At 40.9% G+C, this 21,642-nt stretch overlaps 1 protein-coding gene across 2 annotated transcripts; it reads right to left on the reverse strand.

Moving 5' to 3' along the window:
* Window positions 1–1,768: 1,768 nt before the first annotated feature.
* On the reverse strand, window positions 1,769–21,127 carry LOC107590507 (AT-rich interactive domain-containing protein 2-like). Of its 2 annotated transcripts, none has more exons than XM_016279273.1 (21): window positions 20,489–21,127; window positions 20,309–20,402; window positions 19,598–19,695; window positions 13,988–14,121; window positions 12,564–12,782; window positions 12,413–12,480; window positions 12,264–12,333; window positions 11,901–12,151; window positions 10,778–10,874; window positions 10,481–10,690; window positions 10,164–10,328; window positions 9,290–9,365; window positions 9,071–9,205; window positions 8,750–8,943; window positions 5,600–7,833; window positions 4,167–4,306; window positions 3,944–4,082; window positions 3,792–3,862; window positions 3,582–3,711; window positions 3,412–3,503; window positions 1,769–2,055 (listed from the first exon to the last, which is right to left on the reverse strand). In XM_016279273.1, the coding sequence occupies exons 1-21, from the start codon at window positions 20,578–20,580 to the stop codon at window positions 1,944–1,946; spliced, it is 4,821 nt and encodes a 1,606-aa protein (XP_016134759.1). In that variant the 5' UTR covers window positions 20,581–21,127; the 3' UTR covers window positions 1,769–1,943. The 2 variants fall into 2 exon arrangements, with proteins under 2 accessions (XP_016134759.1, XP_016134758.1); XM_016279272.1 differs by having other exon boundaries at window positions 4,167–4,309.
* Window positions 21,128–21,642: the final 515 nt, after the last annotated feature.

Consider the following 21,642-nt stretch of genomic DNA (forward strand, 5'->3'; position numbering starts at 1 on the left):
ACAGTATGTCAAAAATGTTCAGTCTTTTATTTAAAAACTATAAACAGTCACCAAAGTAAATGAAGCCAATCTATATCAGACTGTTAGATATATGTATCATCGCACACCCTACAGACACTGCAGAAATGGTGAGGTGGGTGGGGTGGGAGGGGGTAGGGGTCGTGACCCCGCTGGGATGCTAACACAACAGGCAGTAATAAATGTTACACAACACACAGCAGAGAGGACAGCCTGGGGTCCGGGAGCCGGAATGTGGCGTGGTCGTAAGAATGGATGAAAAAAAAAAAAAGGCAAAAAACAAAAAAGAAAATGCAAAATAGTACAATAAAATCCCACACTATATTAAGATACAAAAAAAGGTCTGGAGGAAAATATCATACCTGCACGGAAAGCAAAGAACACAGGAGAAAACCTGTATAAAACTCCATGTATTTAAACCAATTTACAAATACAAAAAGAATCACGTACGGGCCGTCGGGTTCGTACTCTGACACTTACAGTGAATACAGGTTGAGGGGAATACCTTCAATATGTTTTTATCTCTTCTACAAAATGACATATGATATATTATTTCATACTCTTTCAGCCAGCAAAATGAGTTCTACAAGTTATAATAGTACAAAAAAGGGGAGAAAAAACAAAACAAAATCACAGTTCCACAAAGAAAAACCTGTAGCCCTCCGCCAGCCCTCCCAAAACTTTACAGCATCAGTACCTTCGCAGAATATTTACAGGGTTTAAGTACATTCATCCACTGCTGAGTATAGAATCACATCTCAAACGAGTAACCAGGGGCTGAAATAAAAAAAAACAACTAACGTAATGCTTCTGATACCAGTGGGCAGCAGCGGCATGAAGGAGGGTGATTTCACTTTATATCTATTCACAAATATTTACACAATTTTTTTCTCATCTACTCATATTGGTATTTATTTCAATAATAAATAAGTGAAAATATAATCGGCTCGAGTAAGAAAACCAAGCTATCAAGTTATAAAGAAAAAACTAAATCTAGCCACACCTCTCCCGCACCGTTGTCCACTTGCCCCGCCCACAGAATCCCCCCCGCATTCCTCTGGGGCTATAAAAATGTGCTCGTCGGGCCAGGCGTGAAGAGGGGGTCAGAAGAGTGAAATGAGCGCTGGTTTCTGAGTGGCTGGTGGAAGACCCGTGGCAGTTTGTGAGGGAGGTGGAGGAATGGAGGGAGAGAGAGAGAGAGAGAGAGAGAGAGAGAGAATGCACCTGTGATCTGAATCAGATGGAAACAGAACTGCACTTCCTAACAGAATGCCCCAAATACACAGATATACGGACAGTGTTCTATGATAAAATACAGCAGATCCATCAGACATTTAAAACTCTATCAAACCAGGAGAAACTGCCATATCTGTTAGGAGAACAGAAGAACTGCTGTGTGATTGCTGCTCAATATGTGTCTGCCTGTCACCATAGAAGAGAAAACACTCAACCTGCCCTGATCTGATGTTTCCAGCACATGTATATTATATTATGCCAAATTACTCTATTATATTACTTAGATCTATATTTTGCTTCTGTAAATGTCTAATCCCTTCTTTTATTTTTATTTCTAGTTTATATACTTACATACATTAGTAATTCATTTTGCACTACATGCTTAATACTTTTTATATATTATTATTATTATTCTTTTATTTCTGTTAATACATGTGTACTATTTGTAAGCAGTCCAACTGCAATTGCTTTGGCAATACAAATTTATAATTTTTGTCATACCAATAGAAGAAGGGAGGAAGTGGGAGAGAGGGAGGGAGGGAGGGAGGGAGAGAGAGAGAGGGGGGGTGTTTAGGGAGACGAACGGGAGCTTTCGCCCCGCGACCCAATGACGCTGGCGACCTGTGGGGCAGCAGAATGGGGAAATGGGCTTCTCGTCTCCTTCCAAAGGTTTCTGGGTTGAGCTGAGCTCAGGCCTGCAGAGAGCGTGTGAGTTCGTAAAGGCATTTCGCGAGCGTGGTGGAGACCTCCATAGTGCTCAGCGCCAGCACAGAGAGATGATTTTCATGCCGCCTTACCAACCTGAACACAAACACACAACAATCAGACACTGATTACATTTATGAAGCCTACTTTATGCCGATTTTCTTGTTTTTTTAAACACAAGCTGGAACAAGTGAATCCCAAAAAGTCACATTTCATCCCAAAATATAAAATATTTAGTTAGTTACATTAAGAACAACAATAACTCTAATAATAATTACTACTACTTACTAATAATTATTAATAACAGAATTAATAATTTAAAAAAGAAAACAATGAAGTCTTTTAAAAGCATTAAGAATTTTTGCAGATACATTTATGAAAATTAAACATTTCTTACATCTTACAGAAATTGAAATTGTATAGAATGTGTTTTATCTTATTTTGTAGAAATGTAGAAATGTAACTGTAAATTTCAATACTGCAATGCAGAAATGTTTGTACTGTACTCCAAAATTCTTATAATGATCAAATTATCTAAATATTGAATGATATTTAAATACTTTTCAGTGTTATTATATTTTAAAATTGGAATAATAAAACTGATGTCTTATATCTTTTTATTTTAATGTGAAATATGGCCCAACAATGTTAAAATAAAGATAAGATTTTTTTTAAATTGTTACATTTTTAGATTTAAATTAAATTAAAAGATTTCTTAGATCAATTTTATACAAATTGATTTTTTTTAACAAATGTAAAAAAAAATACAATAAAAATAAATCACAGAAATTGTAGAAATGGTTCTCAGATTTTTATTACTGCAATGTAGAATTTTTGTACTGTACTACAAAAAATCATTAATGATCAAATTATCTAAATATTTAATATTTCAATACTTCGTGTATATAGACTATTATATTATTATCAATATTAGAATAATAAAAACAATTTCTTAGTTTTCTTTTATATTATTGAAATATGACCCCAAAAATATTCTTGATAATATTTAAGTGTGTGTGTGTGTGTGTGTGTGTGTTAGTGCTATCAAATCGATTAATCGTGATTAGGGTTAGGTTAGGTTAGGGTTAGTTTACACAAACCTTTTACACAGTTTGTTTACACAATATGTGCGTATTTTTATATAAAAAAATATAGACACATATACATATCTATATATTCATATTTATGTATGACTTATAAATAAATATTACATCTATTTCTGAAATATATACATGTATGTGTGTGTATTTATTATATAAACAAATATACACAGTACACAAACAGTGTAAACAAAGTTATTTTGGATGCGATTAATCATGATTAATCGATTTGATAGCACTAATTAACACACATACATATACAGTATATAACCTTTTGGCATAAATGATTATGAATTTATGCTACAAACTAGAAATCTCAAACACAACAACCACACTGAAAAGGTTTACTTACTTCCGTCCACAATCTGAGTACTTGGCGATGCTCTTTAATGTTAAGGCAGCAGTTAGTCTAATGTGTTTGGTCATTGGTCCCTCTTTATCGTCCTGAGCAGAAAAAAACAAATAAAACATTTCAAGCTATAAGCAGCAGAACGGTCATTGTTGACATGATGCAATACTGACTGTGAAGTCCCTGAACACCAGGTTCCGTGAGCCCCTGCGTAAAGCCATCAGAGCTGCACTGGGGTGGTTGACAAGCGCTTTCTGTGGTCTGGGAGGAGGCGGAGGACTGCTGACGGCCGCTGGAGGAGACCTGCACATCAACACAGTGAAAATCTCCATCACAATCATCTACAACCATAAGCCAGCAGGAGCTAAAGAAGTCATACACACTTGGAAGTGCCTTGCGTTTGCTCCTCCAGTTTGAGTGCAGCTGTGAGCGCTTCCCTCGAGCAGTGCTTATCCTGCAAAACACACACTCGGACTAGTCAAACACACACAGGGATAGATGTCATCTATAGAAAAAGAGAAAGACGGGATCTTGCCTGCAGGTGTGTGATGAAGGATAGTCTCTGGCGAGGAAAAGGTTCACAGCCCTCCCATTGGCACTGCCCTGGGTACATATCTTTACTGCCATGATAGGTAGCTGCATGGTAAAACACCTGTGATGGCGTGTCAAACCACCTGCAACAACATGTTCAAGTTAGCATGAACCATCCTTCTCAAGAACAGCATCTGTAAAGCAGAGCGCATCACACGCGTCCTCACCGTTTGCATGCCTTCCACAGACATCTGAAGTTCTGTCCAGGTTTACGTGCTTGATCTGGAGAGAGGGCGGGTGCTGGAGAACTCTGATTGGTTCCCTGTGCAGCCGGATCCACTGGAGGCGGAGTCTGCACTGACACAGGCTGCTAACACAGGAAAATTGAAATACATCAACTATGGCACACAACAACAATAATAATAATAATAGTATAAAATGATAAGCATGTTGTGAATTTACAAATTCTTGCTGTTTTTTTACAGTATGTGCAATAACAAAAAAATAAAGTGCCATGCACACAGAATCATTCAACGATGCATCTAATTGTTTTCCTTCACTTAATAAACTCAAAATAAAAATGTGTAAATATCACTCACTATACAAACTGGGTACTTCATTTGAGTCTAGAATTATGCTAGTGTTTTCTTTGATTATTTTATGATTCTTTTTCTCATTTTGATTTTGTAATTGGAGGTGTGGCCTTTGTCATTATTAACTGCTCTAAATGAGTTGTTAAATTTGCTGATACTTTTGCACATTTTGTAAGCCTGAGGAAAACTGGCCGACCGAAATGCTGCAAATAATTTCGTAACTATGCAAGTTAGTAGGATTAATGCATTTAAAAAAATAAAATAAAAAAAAGTTTATGAATTTGCAAGAATGTTTTTCAGTCCAAAAACAACAGAAAAAATAAATTATTGAAGAATTGTTGCATAATAGTTCATTTCACCTATAATATGACAACTTTTTACTTTCATTACAGCAATTTTTGAGCTTTATCGGAATATAAGCAATTGAAGTCAGTTCACATGGAAATAAAATCAACATCTAACAAGCATCTAAAACCGACGAGTAACTAAACTAGTTTCAAATCAAGACACTATCATTGAATAGGGTAAACATGTACAGATATCATTCTTTCACTGGTTAACAAAATCACAGTACAGACAGTAAGACAATTGTTTTATATTACAAATTATGCATCAATTAAATATCAAATCATATTATATTAAAATGCGTAATTTTCTAGTAAAGAAATGTATCCACTGGATGAAGTCAGGTTCAAAAATTCATTTCAATCTGTTGACATAGTAGTTAAAGGTTTCTGCATAGAGGATTTTGGATTTCTTCTCCTATCACCATATTAATCTACTTTAATCTAATCTACATTAATCTAATGGAACTATCAACAGCCAGAAAAAGTGTTACATAAATCAGGCCAATGATACATGAACAAACCCCACTGTAAAAAACTTGCACTGTAAACTGTAAATATAAAACTAATGTGTAGATTATATACGTGCTGAAAAAACCCACAGCTTTTAAAGATATGTACAGTAACTGAGCAGATGTAAATAGATAGTGTAATAAAAAACAGAAAAAAAAGCATTATGTTGTAAACTGCACCATTCTGAAACCATGAATCAAAACACATTACCTGAGCATTGGTTTCAGGGAGCGGCGAGGGCACACTTGGTCTCTGCTGCGCTGCATTCTCTATTGCTACTTTTGCTACTGTGCTTGGGTCTGCGCCCACCGGCACGGCCACCATGGTGGCGCAGTTACCAGCATTGTTGGGGTCGCTGATGGTCACTATCCGTACGCCCATTTTGGTGGGGATTCCAGAGGTACCTCTGTCCCCGTCCTCAAGCGGTCTCTTCAGCGGCCGGCTCTCCGAGGTGCCGTTAGCGGGAGGCAGCGGGGGAGCCGGCTCGGAAACGGGCGGAGGTGGGGAGTGGTTATGAGGTGGGTGCTGTTGCCTCAGGCCCAATGTCTCTGAGCTGGGGCCGTTGGAGATCTCAGTGCCGTGGCTGGGCCCATTGGCCAGGCGTTCGGCCTGCTCTGCTTTGGCAGTATCCTGCTGAGGAGCAGCAAGAGAGTCCTTGAGGCCGAAAGGCCCGTGCGCTTTCTGAGGCGACAACACCTCACCGTTCCCCATGTGTTTGGAAGCCTTGTGATTTGGAATGTTTTTGCTTGGATGGGTGGCGTCCGATCGATCAAAGTCACACACCCCGTTTACCATTAGCTTTTTAGGATCAGAGGGCGTCTGCTTCCCAGGGCCGCCGCTGTCGCTGCCTTGCGCCACAGGGCCGTTCAACACCTCTGCTTGGCTGTTCCCTGAGTGGTATGGAGGTAGACTCGAGTCAAACTTCCTCCCATTGAGCAGCTTGGCCGCAGGTCCGTCCACCTCTGCGGATTCACCATTGCTGGCTTTGGCCGAACCGTCGGTGACGGAGTTGTTCTCCATGACCTCGATCTTGCGCTCGTGGACGTGCAGCCCCGTGGCGTCCTTGGCCGCCTCCTCCTTTTGGCAGATGATTTTGTCACCTCGGAAAGGCTGAATGGGCGTGGCTCCAGCAATTGGCAGAGGTGGAGTCAACTGCAGGTTGATTGTGGGTGGGGTCTGCGCTCCCTGGCCAGGGAAGCCAGAGTTTGGCACTACTGTGAAGGTAACTTGGTTGCTGGGTGTAGCCTGCAGAAGGGTGCCAGGGGTGGAAGTGGAAATTATCTGCCCTGGGAGGATGGAGATGGGAACGGCACCGGTCGCCTGCAAGGGGCTCTGCATAAGTTGCACGTTTAACTGCGGTTGAGACGCCACCGGACCGCTGTTCGTCACCTGGTATATGACTTGCGGGCTTGGCGCTCTGGTGCTCACAGGAGCGGGAACTTGCGGTGCGGGGAGTATGAGTTTTCCACCTGGGGTGGAAGGACCGCGTTTCGGAAGCAGTAACTGTTTGATCAGACTGGATTCTGTGGAGGTAGGTTGGGCTGGGGGTGGAGGAGGGGGCGGAGTCTGCTGAAACTGGCGCTTGACAGACAGCATATGGCTAACTGTGTTGGGTGGGGCTTGCTGCATGGGGGCGGGGTTGGGGGTCGGTGCATTTGGGGAAGCGGGAGACTGCGTGGGCTGCGGTTGGATGGTTTGTGGACTGGGGTTGGTCAGTACGATTTGATGGATGGCTGGGGCAAATGCAGTGTTGGGTTGCTGATTCTGACTGACGATGACTAAGCTTTGTTGTTGCTGCTGTTGAGGTTGAGGCTGTGGCGACTGGGCTTGTGGTGCAGGTTTGGGGGCGATATTTTGAAATGTGACGCGGTTGCTAGTCATGCCTGAGACAGTCATGACCTGCCCTCCTGCCATCAGCGGAGTGCAAGGAGCACTGACATACTGAGGCTGCGCGAGCACCACAGCCTCTTGGGAAGGGGCACCTTGCTGTCCCTGAGGGGCTTGCATGCGCTGTTGGGCCACCGAAGGACAAACACTTCGCACTCGACCTGTAAATACGTGTCCCTGGGGCGGCGGTCCCTGCTGGATCAGTGTAACGGGAGCGTGATGGAGCAGGGGCTGCTGGATAGGTGAGCCGCTGTGGTTGGGAGCAGCAGGTGCAGCAGTGGCGGTGGGGATAGAGCTCTGGATCATGGCTGTTTTGAGAATGTCATTGGGTCGTATGGGAACTGGGGCAGTGGCAGGAGGGAATGGAGGAGGAAGTGCAGCTTGTCCTGGAGGGTTCATGGGGAGTCGTGGAACAGTCGGGGCTGGCGCAGGAGCATTGGGAGCGTTGGCGTGCGACGTACCGTGCATGGTGAAGGCCACCAGTGGTGCTGCCTGGCCGGCATTAAGGCTTAGTGCTGGTGCCCGAACAAGCTGCCCTCCCACACCAGGAGGCAGCACTGCATGCACAAACGAGAAAGAACAAATCAGCTATAAATGCGACTAGCTTATCGCATTAAACAGTGTATGGGCTTTTGTTTTATTCTTACACCTGGGTAAATTAAATCTGGTGTTCAAGTTCAGCACTGCACAATGGGGTTAACTAGGGTCTTATGATTTTCATGACGCAGAAAACATGGGCGGAATTGCAGAATCCAGTCATAAAAATGGAATTTGCTGTATAACAAAGAATTTGGCAAAATTTGGATAAATCAAAACATGGCCGCACACTTATTCAAATCACGATAATGACTAGTGTCTGTGAATATTAAACTGCAAAAAGACTGCTTTGTCTCAAAGTAATAATAATAAGTATAAGAATACATTAAAGACAATAACACATTTACATACAATAACATAACAACAACACACATTTTCCATACATGTTTTAAAAAGTAAACAGTTGCAGCACTTTGTTTGCCAAAAAAAAACAAAAAAAAACACATTTCATAGGGCACTATTATTGTTAAAATTATGTGTTCAATTGATGTGTAAGTTTTTATTAAAACAGAAAAAAATATATATAGTATTTGGGAAAAAATAAAACAGATTTCATATGGCCCAAGGTTAATATTCTTATTTATATATTTACAAGGTTATTTAACTTAATATTTATAGGTTTATGATAGGTTGTCTGTTGCTTAACAACTTGCTATAACATCACAACTTCAACATTTTCACACTACATAGTTTTCACACCACAATTCAGAGTTTGTAAAAATAAACCAGAGTGTTTAAAACAGTGCTAGATTCCGTTTATACCAAGTATGAAACATTTAAACCAGTTAAAAAACCCAAGATAAAGTGCAGTGTGAAATATCTCTCTTGCTAGAATGAGAGTTCTTGAACCAATAATAAAACTGTATCTCTCTCTACCTGACAGGGGCTGAGGGGTTTCTGAGGGGGTTTCGTGTTTGGGAACTGGTGCAGGACTGGCCTGCTGCTGCTGATAATAAAGCTGGACGGGAAGAGGAATCGGCCTCTTCCGCACACCAACCACATGGATTTGAGCCTGCCCACTCAGCCGTGTGTCCTCCACACGCTTCACCGTGTGATTAGGAAACAGCGTCCTGAGAAACACACAAGCACAGCGTTGATTTTGTGTTTGAGCGACGAATTTAAAGATTCAACATTTACCATTTGGGACGGCACAGCTACAACTTCACAGCATCTGTCCAACAGTTCTATTAATCTCACCTCAGGCATTTGTAGAAGTTATTGGATGTTAACACTCCACCCCGCGCCATCTTGCTGCAGGTCGCCAGATAATCAGAGTACATCTCAGAGCGAGAGACCGAACCATCTGGATGAACCTCGAAATGAGAATTTAGCCTACCAAGAGCAGAAAGCATTCATGAAACACTAGAAAACATAACAGATTTGAGAAATGCAAGAAGGAAAGACAGTAAATCTTACCACTGAGTTGTGAATTTCTCTCCATCTACTTCCACAATCCCAGGCGGAGGCGTAGACTGCACAGGCGCCCTGTTCACTACAAACAAACAAACGCAAACACACTGTAAATACAAATTACATGAACTCCTTCCTTATTAATTTTCCATTTCAACTCACCCTTTCATATTGATTTTTTTGTGGGATATTTTAAAATCCTACCTTAAGATTTAAAGCAGTAGCCACAACAACAACATTTGTTTAAAATGATCTCCTATTTTCTGATAATATTACTCAATATCATAAACACTGATGAGGGAATCTACTTTTGCGCTTTATCATAACACTGAAAAAAAAATTAATTTTTGGAGGTAAAGTTACCTTCATAAAACCTATAAATAAAAGTTTGGGGTCAGTAAGATTTTTTTTTCTTTGAAAAAAACCTTTCAACGGCATAAAACAATTTTTAAAAGAGTAGAATTATTACAATCCAATAAAATACGTGAGACAGACAATGAGCTCTGACATGATGTAAATGTGCATTTTGGTTTCCACTTCATTCGCCTGTTAAAAGTGTAACTATACATTTAAGTACTGAATAATGTTAATTAATTATATGCACTTACTATAAGGTCAGGATAAGGGTTGGTTTACGGTTAGTTGCACGTAATTATGCATAACATATTGTTATTACTATAGTAAGTACATGATGTATAACAAGGACACCATGAAATAAAGTGTTACTGCATTTTGCATCTGTCCAATCTTGCATTGTGTGTAAATCAACTTATTCTCAACGGTTATTAAAAGAGAAAGTACTTCTTGTGATATTTGATTATATAATTTTGCACATCTCTAGCAAACACAAAAACAGAAAGCGGATGCATGGGACACTTACCAGCGCCAGGAGTGCCTTGCGTGGGTGGGGGAGCGTGCTCGACAAGCTGCGGCCGAACCTCTGAGACCTGACTGCTCGAGGCCTGATGCTCGATGAGTTTTACTGCCGTCAAGGCGTCCGGTCCAAACATGTGGAGATCCACTGACACCAACCGCACCAGAAGATCTGATATACAAACATGCAAAACATGTCAGTTCACTGCTCCTGCTGGTTAGTGGTGCATCAAATTCAGCAACCTAATTTTCAGGCTGAAACACCACAATAAATGTACGGTTTTGAAGGGAGGAAATCGTTGACTGAAACGTGTGAACACGTACCTATGCTTCTCTCCACGGAGGAGATTTTAGAGCACGTGATCTCCCCGAGCTCTGCCAGCTGGTGCAGGACCTCCAGCGCGGAGATGACCAGCATGACGTCCGGCAGCGTCAGGAGGGCGATGACTTCTCGGTACGACTCCTGATCCACATACTCGCAGATCAGAACGCCGTTATCCTCCACTTTGCTCAGGTTCCCGAGAATTTCCATGGCTGCAGGATGCATTGGAAATAATTAGCAACTCTCACAGAAAACCGTATGTTTTACTGCACACACGGTTCACCCAAAAACATACTTACCCCTCATTTTGAGAAAACGATCCCGTGACAACAAACACTTCGTGATGGTGTGAAACATCAGATGAGTTGTTCGGAAATCAACGGGATCCAACTGAAGCTGGAAAAAGGACAAACAAACAGATGACATTTGATATAATACATAATGTACATAAATTATGATTATATTGTTTTATTAGATTATGTATTTTAGCTGTTTTGTTCCATAAAACCATATGATTACTTGCTTTTGATATTTTATTTGAACCAATTATTACTGCCCTATTGTTATTATATATGTATTTTAAGTAATTTTAGAGTTTATTGTTTGCTTAGGTTTATTTTTATCACCAAAAAAAAAATCCCTAATTACTCGATTAATCGTTTAAATAATCGACCGATTACTCGATTACCAAAATAATCATTAGTGACAGCCTTAAACTACTCTAAAGCAATCTTTCAGGAAAATGTTTTTAAATTAAGACAACTATATAAGTTGTGTTCGTTTGTTAAGATTATTATGATGCATAAAACGTGTAAATTGGTTAGTTGGTGTTTTAATATCATGCCAGCTTCTTTATTTTCATGGTGAGAAATAAGTTGAAATAATATAAAAGAGCAATTAATAAAACCTATCCTCTGGTTTCACAGACAAGGCTTAAGCCTAGTACTAGACTAAAATGTAAATCTGAGATGTTTCAACTGAAAGAAACTTGCACTGACCTTTGTTTTGTCTTAAGATGCACACCAGTAATGCCTTTTTCTAAGGCATGTTTATAAAAACTACTTAAATGTCCTAACTGAACTATGGACTAATCCTGGCTTAGGTTAAGCCCTGTCTATGAAACTGGACCTATATGTTTGCCTTAGATAAAAAAAACAACAACTGTAAAATGGATTCAGGTTTGACATTGTAACAAAAATTTTAGGGTGTTTGTGGAGTAATATAATTTCCTAAGAGATCTCAAACCACAAAACGTGTAAGAATCATAAACATTTGTTGTTCACAGAGCTTATTTTTAGCAATAATCCAAAAGCCAATGGATGGAAAAATCCTATTGGGTTTTTGAAAAGGGAATCTTGGTGATGCAAACAAAAAAATGTCGTCATTGCAGCACTCTAAAGAACTTGTAGATTGTGGACTAACCTCTCCGGCGACGTTGCCGAGTGTGTCGAGACCCAGCTGCCGCAGCTGGATGAAGGTGCAATGCGCACACAGTAAGAGGAAGCGCAGACATGTGCGATTAGCTGCCAGGAGTTTGATGTTGGCCTCCTCGAAGGACAAGTTCCTCAGAATCATTGCCACCTGCAACACCCGCTGGCCCTCGACGTCTCCGATGCCTACGGCACGTGCCGGGTGAAAGAGAGGAGTGCAGACATCCCTCGTCTTCAATACGTCTGAAAAATACACAATGCACACTTAGTGTTAAGTAATGCTTGGTTAAAACATCGACTAATCAAAGCCAAACTACAATTCACCACATCAAAGGAAACAAGAGTAACCACATACTTTGGGGTGTGCAGCTCTTGTCTGAGATGAGATCTTTTACTTCATTGTCTTCAATGACATCTTTCCAAAACTATGAAGACAAGAAAACAAGAGTTAAGAGCGCAAGAACAGAAAGCAAGCAAGAAATGCAAGTTGACATCTTCTCTTACCCTCACAAAGTCCCGTGACGTTTTCTCCTGCCAGTCTGTCCCAAATAGAGCAGAAAAGCTGCCTAATGCTGAAAGACAAACATATGTAATGTTAGCACACGTATGCCGTCCCAAAGTGCAAATACTCTAGTAGCCGCAGTATTCAACGCACAGTCGTCGAAGACTCCCGTGTGCGCCAGCAGCAGCGTGACGAGTTTGGGCTCTTTTTCTAGCTGCATGGCGTGCTTGCTCTCGTTGGACAGGAGCGTGCACACGTTAATGGCGAAGTCCACCTCGTTTGGGAACCCAGACAGGAGAGACAGCACCAGTTTGTTGTAATCGGATGGAGGGACGAAATCCGTCGACAGCCCATAGCTTTGGCGGAGATAGTCTGTCAAACAAAGCATAAGCAAAAGATAAATTGTGTTATATTTCTAAAGAGTTCCTGAAGACATTGTGAGCAGTCCCAGTGTGTCTTGAGACTCATACAAAACTAGACTCAGTCAGGTGTGAATGCATCTGGTTGTTCAGACCACATATGTAAACTTAACTTCTCCCAAAAAGATCTACATCAGCATAAAGAAGATTAGGGGTTTAAGCCCTATGAAATATTGATTGCACTTTATTTTACAATCCTCTTCTGCATGTACATACTATGTACTTATTGAAGTACAAAAAAAGTAAATGGGTAATAACACTAAACTTACCCCTAAACCTAATCTTAACCAATATAGTTACCTTGTATTACTCCGTATTTCATTAGATAAGCACATAGGAAGTGCACATACTGTAAAATAGTGCAACCTTTATATGAAATTTTGATTATCAAAAAAGACGTCTACAACAACAGTGTCCTAAGAATTTCTTGAAAAAAAAAAAAAAACCTTTCAGTGTCATCAGTTTAAATTTTTCTGGATTCTGTGCTTTATGATTTTAATACACATGTGTTATGGAAAACTGTGGTTATGATTTTTGCTACACAAGACTATATTCATGGCAAACTCAAGAGCAATATTTAATACAGTCTAAATCTTCTATAATTTAAATCAAATAAACAATTCCTTTCTTTTTTTAGCAAACAAAGTGCTGCACATAAGTTTATTGTTAAAATTAAAACATGGATGAAAATTTGTGTTACTGTCTGTGTCATATGCTTTGAGAAAATGTTTTACTAAACCACATTTTTATTATTATTACTTTGAGAAGTACATTCTCCAAATTTTTTCAAATTAAACCAAACTCATTTTGGCAGACTGTCATGAAGATCTTTGAGTGTGTGTGTGTGTATCTTTAATCACATGAATTGGTAAAATGTTGGCGAAATGATTCTCAGAGCAGTCCTGGAAATGAAGTTCACATGTTCATGTCCTCAAATAGTGAGACTAAAACCTACCCCAATCCTTATGTAAAGGGAAAAATCATCGGTCTCTCTGAAAGGAGTGCAGTGGCAGGAATACTATTTCCTTCATGGCATTAAGAGTTCTCACAGGTGCAGCTCCAACACACATTAAACCTTTGAGCCAGCTGAGTGTGTGTGTGTGTGTGCATGCGTGCGTGCGTTTAAGTCTCAGAGAAGCAGACAGGGCACATCTGTACCTGATACAGTGTGTTGCTGGTAGTTGTATGACGTGGGTATTGCACCAATCGGAAGCAAATGTTTAGGATTCCCCGGCTGCTCCTCTTCATCTTCCTCTCCAAAATGATGCACCTTTTCATACTTCTCTAAATAGCTGCAGAGAGACCAGAAAAAGACATCAGCACACAGAATGACAGATAGATACACACTCATGATCCCAGGGGAAATTTAAGAGACATGAAACATCCAGACACATTTATTCACTGACCAGTGAGCACCCGTTTAAAAGACTGAGTGGTTATAATTGTATTGTACACATTTTATAGCATGTTTAAAATAAGCAGATGACGGTTTCTGCATTTAGACGACTGTTTGGAGAGATAATGTGCGAATGTCATTCATTTCCATGAGCAAAACACACACAGACAAACCTGCCTACCTCAGGGACTCAGAAAATCTATTAGCATTTGTATGTAACATGCAGCTTTTCTTTTCACAAGACGTTAACTGATGGACTGGAGTGTTGTGGATTATTGAGATGTTTTTAATCAGCTGTTTGGACTCTCATTCTGACGGCACCCATTCACTGCAGAGGATTCATTGGTGAACAAGTGATCCAATGCTACATTTCTCCAAATCTGATGAAGAAACAAACTCATCTACATCTTGGATGGCCAGAGAGTAAGCACATTTTCTGCCAATTTTCATTTTTGGGTGTACTATTCCTTTAAGATGCACCTTACACATTATTTCATTAAGATTTGACAAGATTTCGGAAGTGACACTAAGATGAACTTGTGTTAATCAGCCAAACAGACATTGACATCGATTAACTGGTCTGTCAAATGCAAAGAGAAAACACACATGCAAAAGTCTGCAACCTTCTAAACATACTTAAAACACAAGATAACTGCACACTTTACCATATCACACAACTCTGTTACCTCACATACTGAAAGACAGTCAGAAAGCACAAGCAGTTTATTCCAGAGAATCAGGGATCAACCGTATTGTGAGTCAAATAGTAATATTCACAGTCCTGCTCCGTGTATAAATATGACTCATGAGTGGTTCCCTCAACTGAATGAGCTTTCACTTACACACACCTCCCACGTGCTACAATACAAACACTATAAATAGATATCTGCACTCCATAAACACTACAAAACAACACGCTGTACTGGACACACAGAGTGTGGACAGACATTCAACTCACTGGACTGTGTAATTGTAGGATTTTAATTAGTGATAGTATCACTGAACAAGATAACTAACTAGCAGATAACCAGACCCACTAGAGAAATGCTAGTTCTCCCTTGTAAAATTTAAATTTATTTCACAATCTAGCTATGTGAATTACGGTGATGCGCAAAAACTTGTTTGCTGCAATTAAAAGGATAGTTCACCCAAAAATGAAAACGGTGTCATTATTTACTCACCCTCATGTGCTTCCAAACCTTGTTCCTGTGGAACACAAAAAGAAAATATTTTGACGACTGTTGGTAACCAAACTGTTTCAGTTCCCTTTGACTTTCACTGTATTTTTTGTCCATATAACGAAAGTTAATGGGAACTGAAACTGTTTAGTTACCAACATTCTTCAAAATAACCTTTTATGTTCAAGTCATACAAGTCTGGAATGACACGAAGGCGAGTAAATAATGACAATTTAAAATTTTGGGTGAACTATCGCTTTAAATTGTATATCAACATTATATATTCACCACCTGCAACTCAATGAATCAAAAAAAACGTAACGTAGATGCTGATGATCGTCTCAGGTAGGTCAGCGTGTGAGTTCAGACAAACCCAGAGCTGATTACAGGCTGATGCTTCTCGAGACACTAAATGAGGACCTTCTGAAATCATCAGGTTTATTATGTACAATTTAAGTCAGGGGCGCTCAGTCTTGTTCTCGGAGATCTACCTTCCTGCAAAGTTTATCTCCAGCACTAATCAAATACACCTGAATCAGCTAATGAAGACCTTCAGCAGCACTCGATAATCACAAACAGATGTTGAGGGAAGGCAGATCTCCAGCAACCATTACTTTCTTTTCATTCATAAACCTAAAAGGCAAAAAACACAGCATCTGCTGTCCAAACCGGAGATGTAAATACAGAAATGAAGCTGAATGATGAGGAACTACGGCATCCAGTCAGACCTCACGTGAACGGCCCCGTTTCTGAGGTCCAGACAGAGAATTACTGCCCTCTACTGGAGACACAGAAGAAAAAGGTCAAGTTTCACCTGCAGGAGCTGCTGAATATATGGAGTGTGTCTAGGAGAAAATCAAATAGGACTACAGATAACAGTTATGCAACAAATACATCTTCAAACAGAATTCAAACGGGATGCAATGCAGCTCCTTAATACTACAGTAGAACTTAACTAAAGCAGAGCAGGCTGGGGGTAAACTAGAATAAATTAAACACTTGATCATAACATGAGCATGAGGTTCTACATATTTACATGCTAAATTTACACCCTATAAGGCCAAACTGAGAGCAGACTGACCAAAAACAAATCTGAGACCAACAACTGTCTGGCTAGACATGAAATGATAGCCTATTCTATGTGTTCAGACAATCTGCATTTGAGACTCATTTGCATGCAATAAGAGTTAGTGATGTTAAATCTGCAAATAAACAGATTCACAAAGCATTCACAAATCAATTAACTATGAGATGGAACTTCATTTGGGAGAAAATAGCATGATTGAAGTGTAAAGATCACAACATTCGATGCTTATTTGAAGCAAAAATTTGGTTACACTTTATTTTAAGGTGTCCTTGATACAGCGTAATTACACAATTAAGTAGTGTATAGTTATACTGATTAACATAGTGCTTAGTTACTATAGGCTTTGTTTTAGGGTTAGTTTGTAATTTTGCATAATTTACTGTTATTAGTTTAGTAAGTACATGTACTGTGTAACAAAGACACCGTAAAATAAACCATTACCAAATATTTCTCAAAAACGGGGGAACATTTGAATTATGAGTCAAATGAATTGACATGAACTGAATCAACCGATTCGCAAAAGTGAATAAATGATTGGTCTCAGAAAAAAAAAAGAACGAACCACAACATCACACATGCTCCGATACACTGTGATACAGACTATTTGCCAAGCATGTCAACATATTCTGTTACACCAAATACACAAAATAATGATCTTTAAAAAAAGCATCATATGACCCCTTTAAGACATTGACATGTGTTGTTTAGCTGCTCTCCCCTCTTTAGTTGGCAGACGGAGTGCCTGATTGCAGATGCCACATTTAAATGACTCATTTCACAGGCTCCGATCAGTGCCGAGTGGTTCAGCGGTAAGCGCATCACACCACAAACCCAAAGACCCAAGTTCAAATCCCTCGCCAGCTCTTCCTCAGCAGCGACGGAGTAAACACACAACCGAATCCCTTTTTTCGGCGTAAGCGATAAGAGTTAGACTAGACAACAGTGTCCTAATGGAGACACCTGTTCTACTGCAATCCGTCAAACAAGTGTAAATGAAATCCTTCATTTTTGTCTGAAGACTCACACTGGTGAGAAAACGGGACACTTTGGAGCCAGCGAGCATTTGTCGGTGAGTGAATCAGACTAAGTGAGATCCGACAGAAATGAGGATCTGCTAAAGCAAGATCTTCTCAATCCCTGCAGGACTTTTCCCTTGTGTGGGACACTTCCAAGGTTTTCCGCGGCTTTGAGATAAACCTTGAACGCTGCTGGAAAAAAGTCTTTGTAAGTTACATCTGTAATTAAAACAATCCAGCATCCTGATCCAATCAAAACACCTGCGGCTCAAATCACATTACTAGTTTTGAGTGTTTACATTTATAGTTGCACAAACAAACATAATATGTAATACTGCATAATACATACAGAGATTTTCTCTCATTTGATGTTGCAAAAAAAAAAAAAAAGATTCTTCATTACAGCTACTGGATTTCCTCGGAGTGATCATGTCTGTCTAAACTCTTTGGCTTCGCTTCCACAGAGCGCTCCAAAATCCCTTAGAGACGGATACACCTCAACATGACACAAACCTCTCCAGGATATCAAAAACAACCAGCGTTACATCAGAACTGAGCAGCACTGAGACCTTTGATTATGAAACCCAAAGAGAGCACATCTAATAAAAATATGCATATGCTGCAAATAAAGCCAGTTAAAGATCATGCAATCTTTCTGTGGAGCAACCTCTCTTGCAATGACTGTGAGGACGGTAAAAGACACTTTGCAGAATGGTAATTACGTTTAGTCCGTTGCATGGCAGGTGTATGTCTCCTTCTCACGGCCCACACAGCCTAAACGCTCCCTGCTGCCAAGTCTGTCTGTCTCACCCCCCCATAACCTACTAAACTAGAGAGAAACGCACGTGGAAAACCAGCAGCCGCGCTCACTGTAGAGCAGACCGCAGTGCTAAGGCCATACGCTCCTCACTGCTGATACTACAAATATATAAAAACAGTACGATTTTGCATGTGTAACAGCTGGTGAAATGTCTTTGGTGGTTAACACACGAATCAACCGTGTGCATGTTGTAAAACACCATTACCCACATTCATAAACACACAGATAACCTAGAAAGCACAAAACACGTTCTACAGGGCAAAATAAAGTGACAGTTGAAGTCTGAACACAGATCCAAAACAATCATCCACCACTGTAAAGTTTCCTGTCTCTTATTTAAATATACAGGACTCAGCACATGCAAACCAGATAAATGACAAAGCTCTGCCTACAAAACAAAAGACTCCTGTAGACCAATGCAAGTGACAGATGCATCCCTAAAAGTGACCCAAATACAACCCTCTAACCTCCTGATTTAGACTTGAAAATCCAACATATTAAAACACTTGTAATGTTACATCAGAACATTTTACAAAGAACCATGCATTAATCAAGTGGCAAAAAACTATCTAAACTAAGGCCTCATTTACAGTTTTTGTCTCATATTTAAATATACAAGAATTAGCACATGCATGTTGTGAAGCTTTTTTTTCCAAAAAAATACTAAAATCAAACCACAAAAATGCCTACAAAACAAAAGACTCCTATAGACCAATGCAAGTGACAGATGCATCCTTAAAAGTGACCCAAATGCATTGCAAGTCCAAAATAGCCATCTAAAAGCCGTAAAACTCCTGATTTGTATTTTAAAATCTTTCTATATTAAAACACAAGTAAAGTTGCATTATAACACTTTATAGAAAAAAAGAACTGCAATTAGAAAAGGGTTAAACTATTTAAACTAAATCCTCTTATTCACATATACAGAACCTGCCATGAAAACAAAATACTTCAATGCAACTGACAGATGCATCCTTAAAAGTGACTCAAATACAAGTCCAGAAGCACAACTTATCAGTGTAAACCCTGATTTAGATTACTTTTGCCCCATAATGTTGCATTAGCATCACAACAAGAGCTGAACTTAAAAAACACTGTAAAAAGTCTCCTTAATGCAATCATCAACACAAACATACGATCCTCCAAAACGCACGCTTCTGAGTCAGAACCGAGCCGCATGTTTGAGTGCATCGGGGCAGAGAGGCGCCTGTAAACATTGAGCACATGTGCCGGAGCTGATCAGAGAGAGAAACTGAATAAGAAAGACTCACCGAAGGTAGTACTGTTTCAAAACAAAAGCAGCATTCGAGCAGCTCCTGGGGAAATTGAAATCCTCGCTCAGTTCGGCCCACTGGTTCTTGTCGGACACCTGTAGGGTGATGAGACAGGTGAGAGGGGTTCGGTTCCGATGCAGGACCGTGTGTGTCAGAGTGTCTGTGTATGTGTGTGCATGCTAACTCCCATTAGCACTCCGGCTAACTTACACTTTCTCATGTGAAATGAATAAATCAAACCAGCAGCCGAGAAACAAGGTGCTCTGAGGCGAACCCGTCCGAGCCCCCGCGTCTGGACCGCGGATCTGTGCGAGGTTTGCGGCTGTATTTACAGCGCGGAATACACAGGCCTGTGTGCGGCCTACAGTCGCTCAATCCTCCGCCACACGAGAGGGATAAAGCCGCCGGTGTACACGGCGGGTCCGGACGGGATTCGGTGCTTTAGCCTCGGTCCGGGTTATCGATGTAAAAGCCGCCCGGTAATTTTGAGTGTGTGTGTGTGTGTGTGTGAAAGTGTGTGTGCGCGTCTGGGGCCAATCCATACACACTCACTACACACATACACTCACTCACTCACTCACTCACATACATACATACATCCATACACAGGCCGATGCACGGCAGAACCGCAGACAGATCCGCCGAACCGGGCTGGAAGAGTGTGTGAGAGATGAAAAATGTTTAGTTTAGTGTGTGTGAGGAACTTACCTTCGCGAAGCCCCCTAAAGACACCACTCTCATATACAGAGCGCCCAGGTCCAGCTCCTTCCCACCCACTACGGGAACCTTTTTAAACGGAGATCTGTGGAGAAAAACAGCCCAATTGAGCACCGTCCGGACCCCCTCACCGGTCACACAACTTATAATAAGAGCGAAATTCCCGCTCACCCTCTGCTGTGGTGAAACTGCCGCAGCTCGTCCAGGAAAGCCTGTCCTTTCCTCCGCTGCACGGGGAGGTTTTTCCCCGTCGAGTTCGCCATCGTTTCGCTGAAATTCGGTCAAAGCCCCGGCTCAGATTCGGTTCCTAAGAGTCCGGGGATCCCATGCTCCGGTCCGCTCCGCTCCGGCGCGGCTGCGTGTTTGAAAAGTTAAAGAAATGACGGAGGATGAGAATGAAGAAACCCGCTCCAACGGCAGCCCGAGCAGCCCGCGAACCCGAGCGAGCTCAGTCCAACGGCACCGCGGCACCGCTCATGGCTGCACGGGGAAACAACGGCACCGGCTGCGCTTGTGTTGGGGTTTGGAGTGGATTTTTTTGACAGTGCGGGACGGACGCGGCTCCGGTTTAATCGCGCACACTGTGAAGCGGCAGCGGGATCCAGTTCAGACAAAAAGACCCGAGGCCGCGCGGCTCCGCGGCGCCCCCATCAGGCAAGCGCCGGTACTGCAACAGCCACAGCGCCGCTCATGAACAATAGACGGAGCTCGCTGGCGCAAAGGGGGAGTCGCGAAACTCCGCCACACAGTTAAAAACGGAGCCAGCCGTGAGCGTCGGTTGGGGGAAGGGAACTGACAGTTTAACGTCATGAAAATATTAAATCTTGAGTCAGACAAAGTGTTTGTTGTTTTCTATCCCCACAAAGAACCATGCGATTTATTTAAATTAATAGAGTTCAGTATATTTGACTTATTTGTATGTCACGTGTCAACTACTAACTTGAGTTTTAATTTATAAAGCTCTAAAAATGTTACCGACTGGTGTTTTAGTGAATTTCCTGCAAATATGGAAAAAATAAAGGGTCTCAGTTAAATATGTGCAGTGTCACATGGTTAGTGCAAATTGTCACATGACCAGAGCAGTTTAATTCATGTTTGCACCATGAGCGCATCAAAGCTCCAGTACAAAAGGCTATGTTAAAAAAGATTTTTGGTACATGTTATCGTTAAGGTGTCTAGCATTAATATACGAATTCACAATAATTCAGTTTTGTTGAGTGTTTTCATAGAACGAGTAAACATGTTGATGGCAACAATAGTGTCCGCTGGGATAATAGTGCGTTTAGGTATACATATAAATCCAAGTTGCACTAAAATGTTGCAAT

Source organism: Sinocyclocheilus grahami, unplaced genomic scaffold (genome assembly GCF_001515645.1).
Source record: "Sinocyclocheilus grahami isolate Dianchi unplaced genomic scaffold, SAMN03320097.WGS_v1.1 scaffold129.1, whole genome shotgun sequence".
Classification (NCBI taxonomy): domain Eukaryota; kingdom Metazoa; phylum Chordata; class Actinopteri; order Cypriniformes; family Cyprinidae; genus Sinocyclocheilus; species Sinocyclocheilus grahami.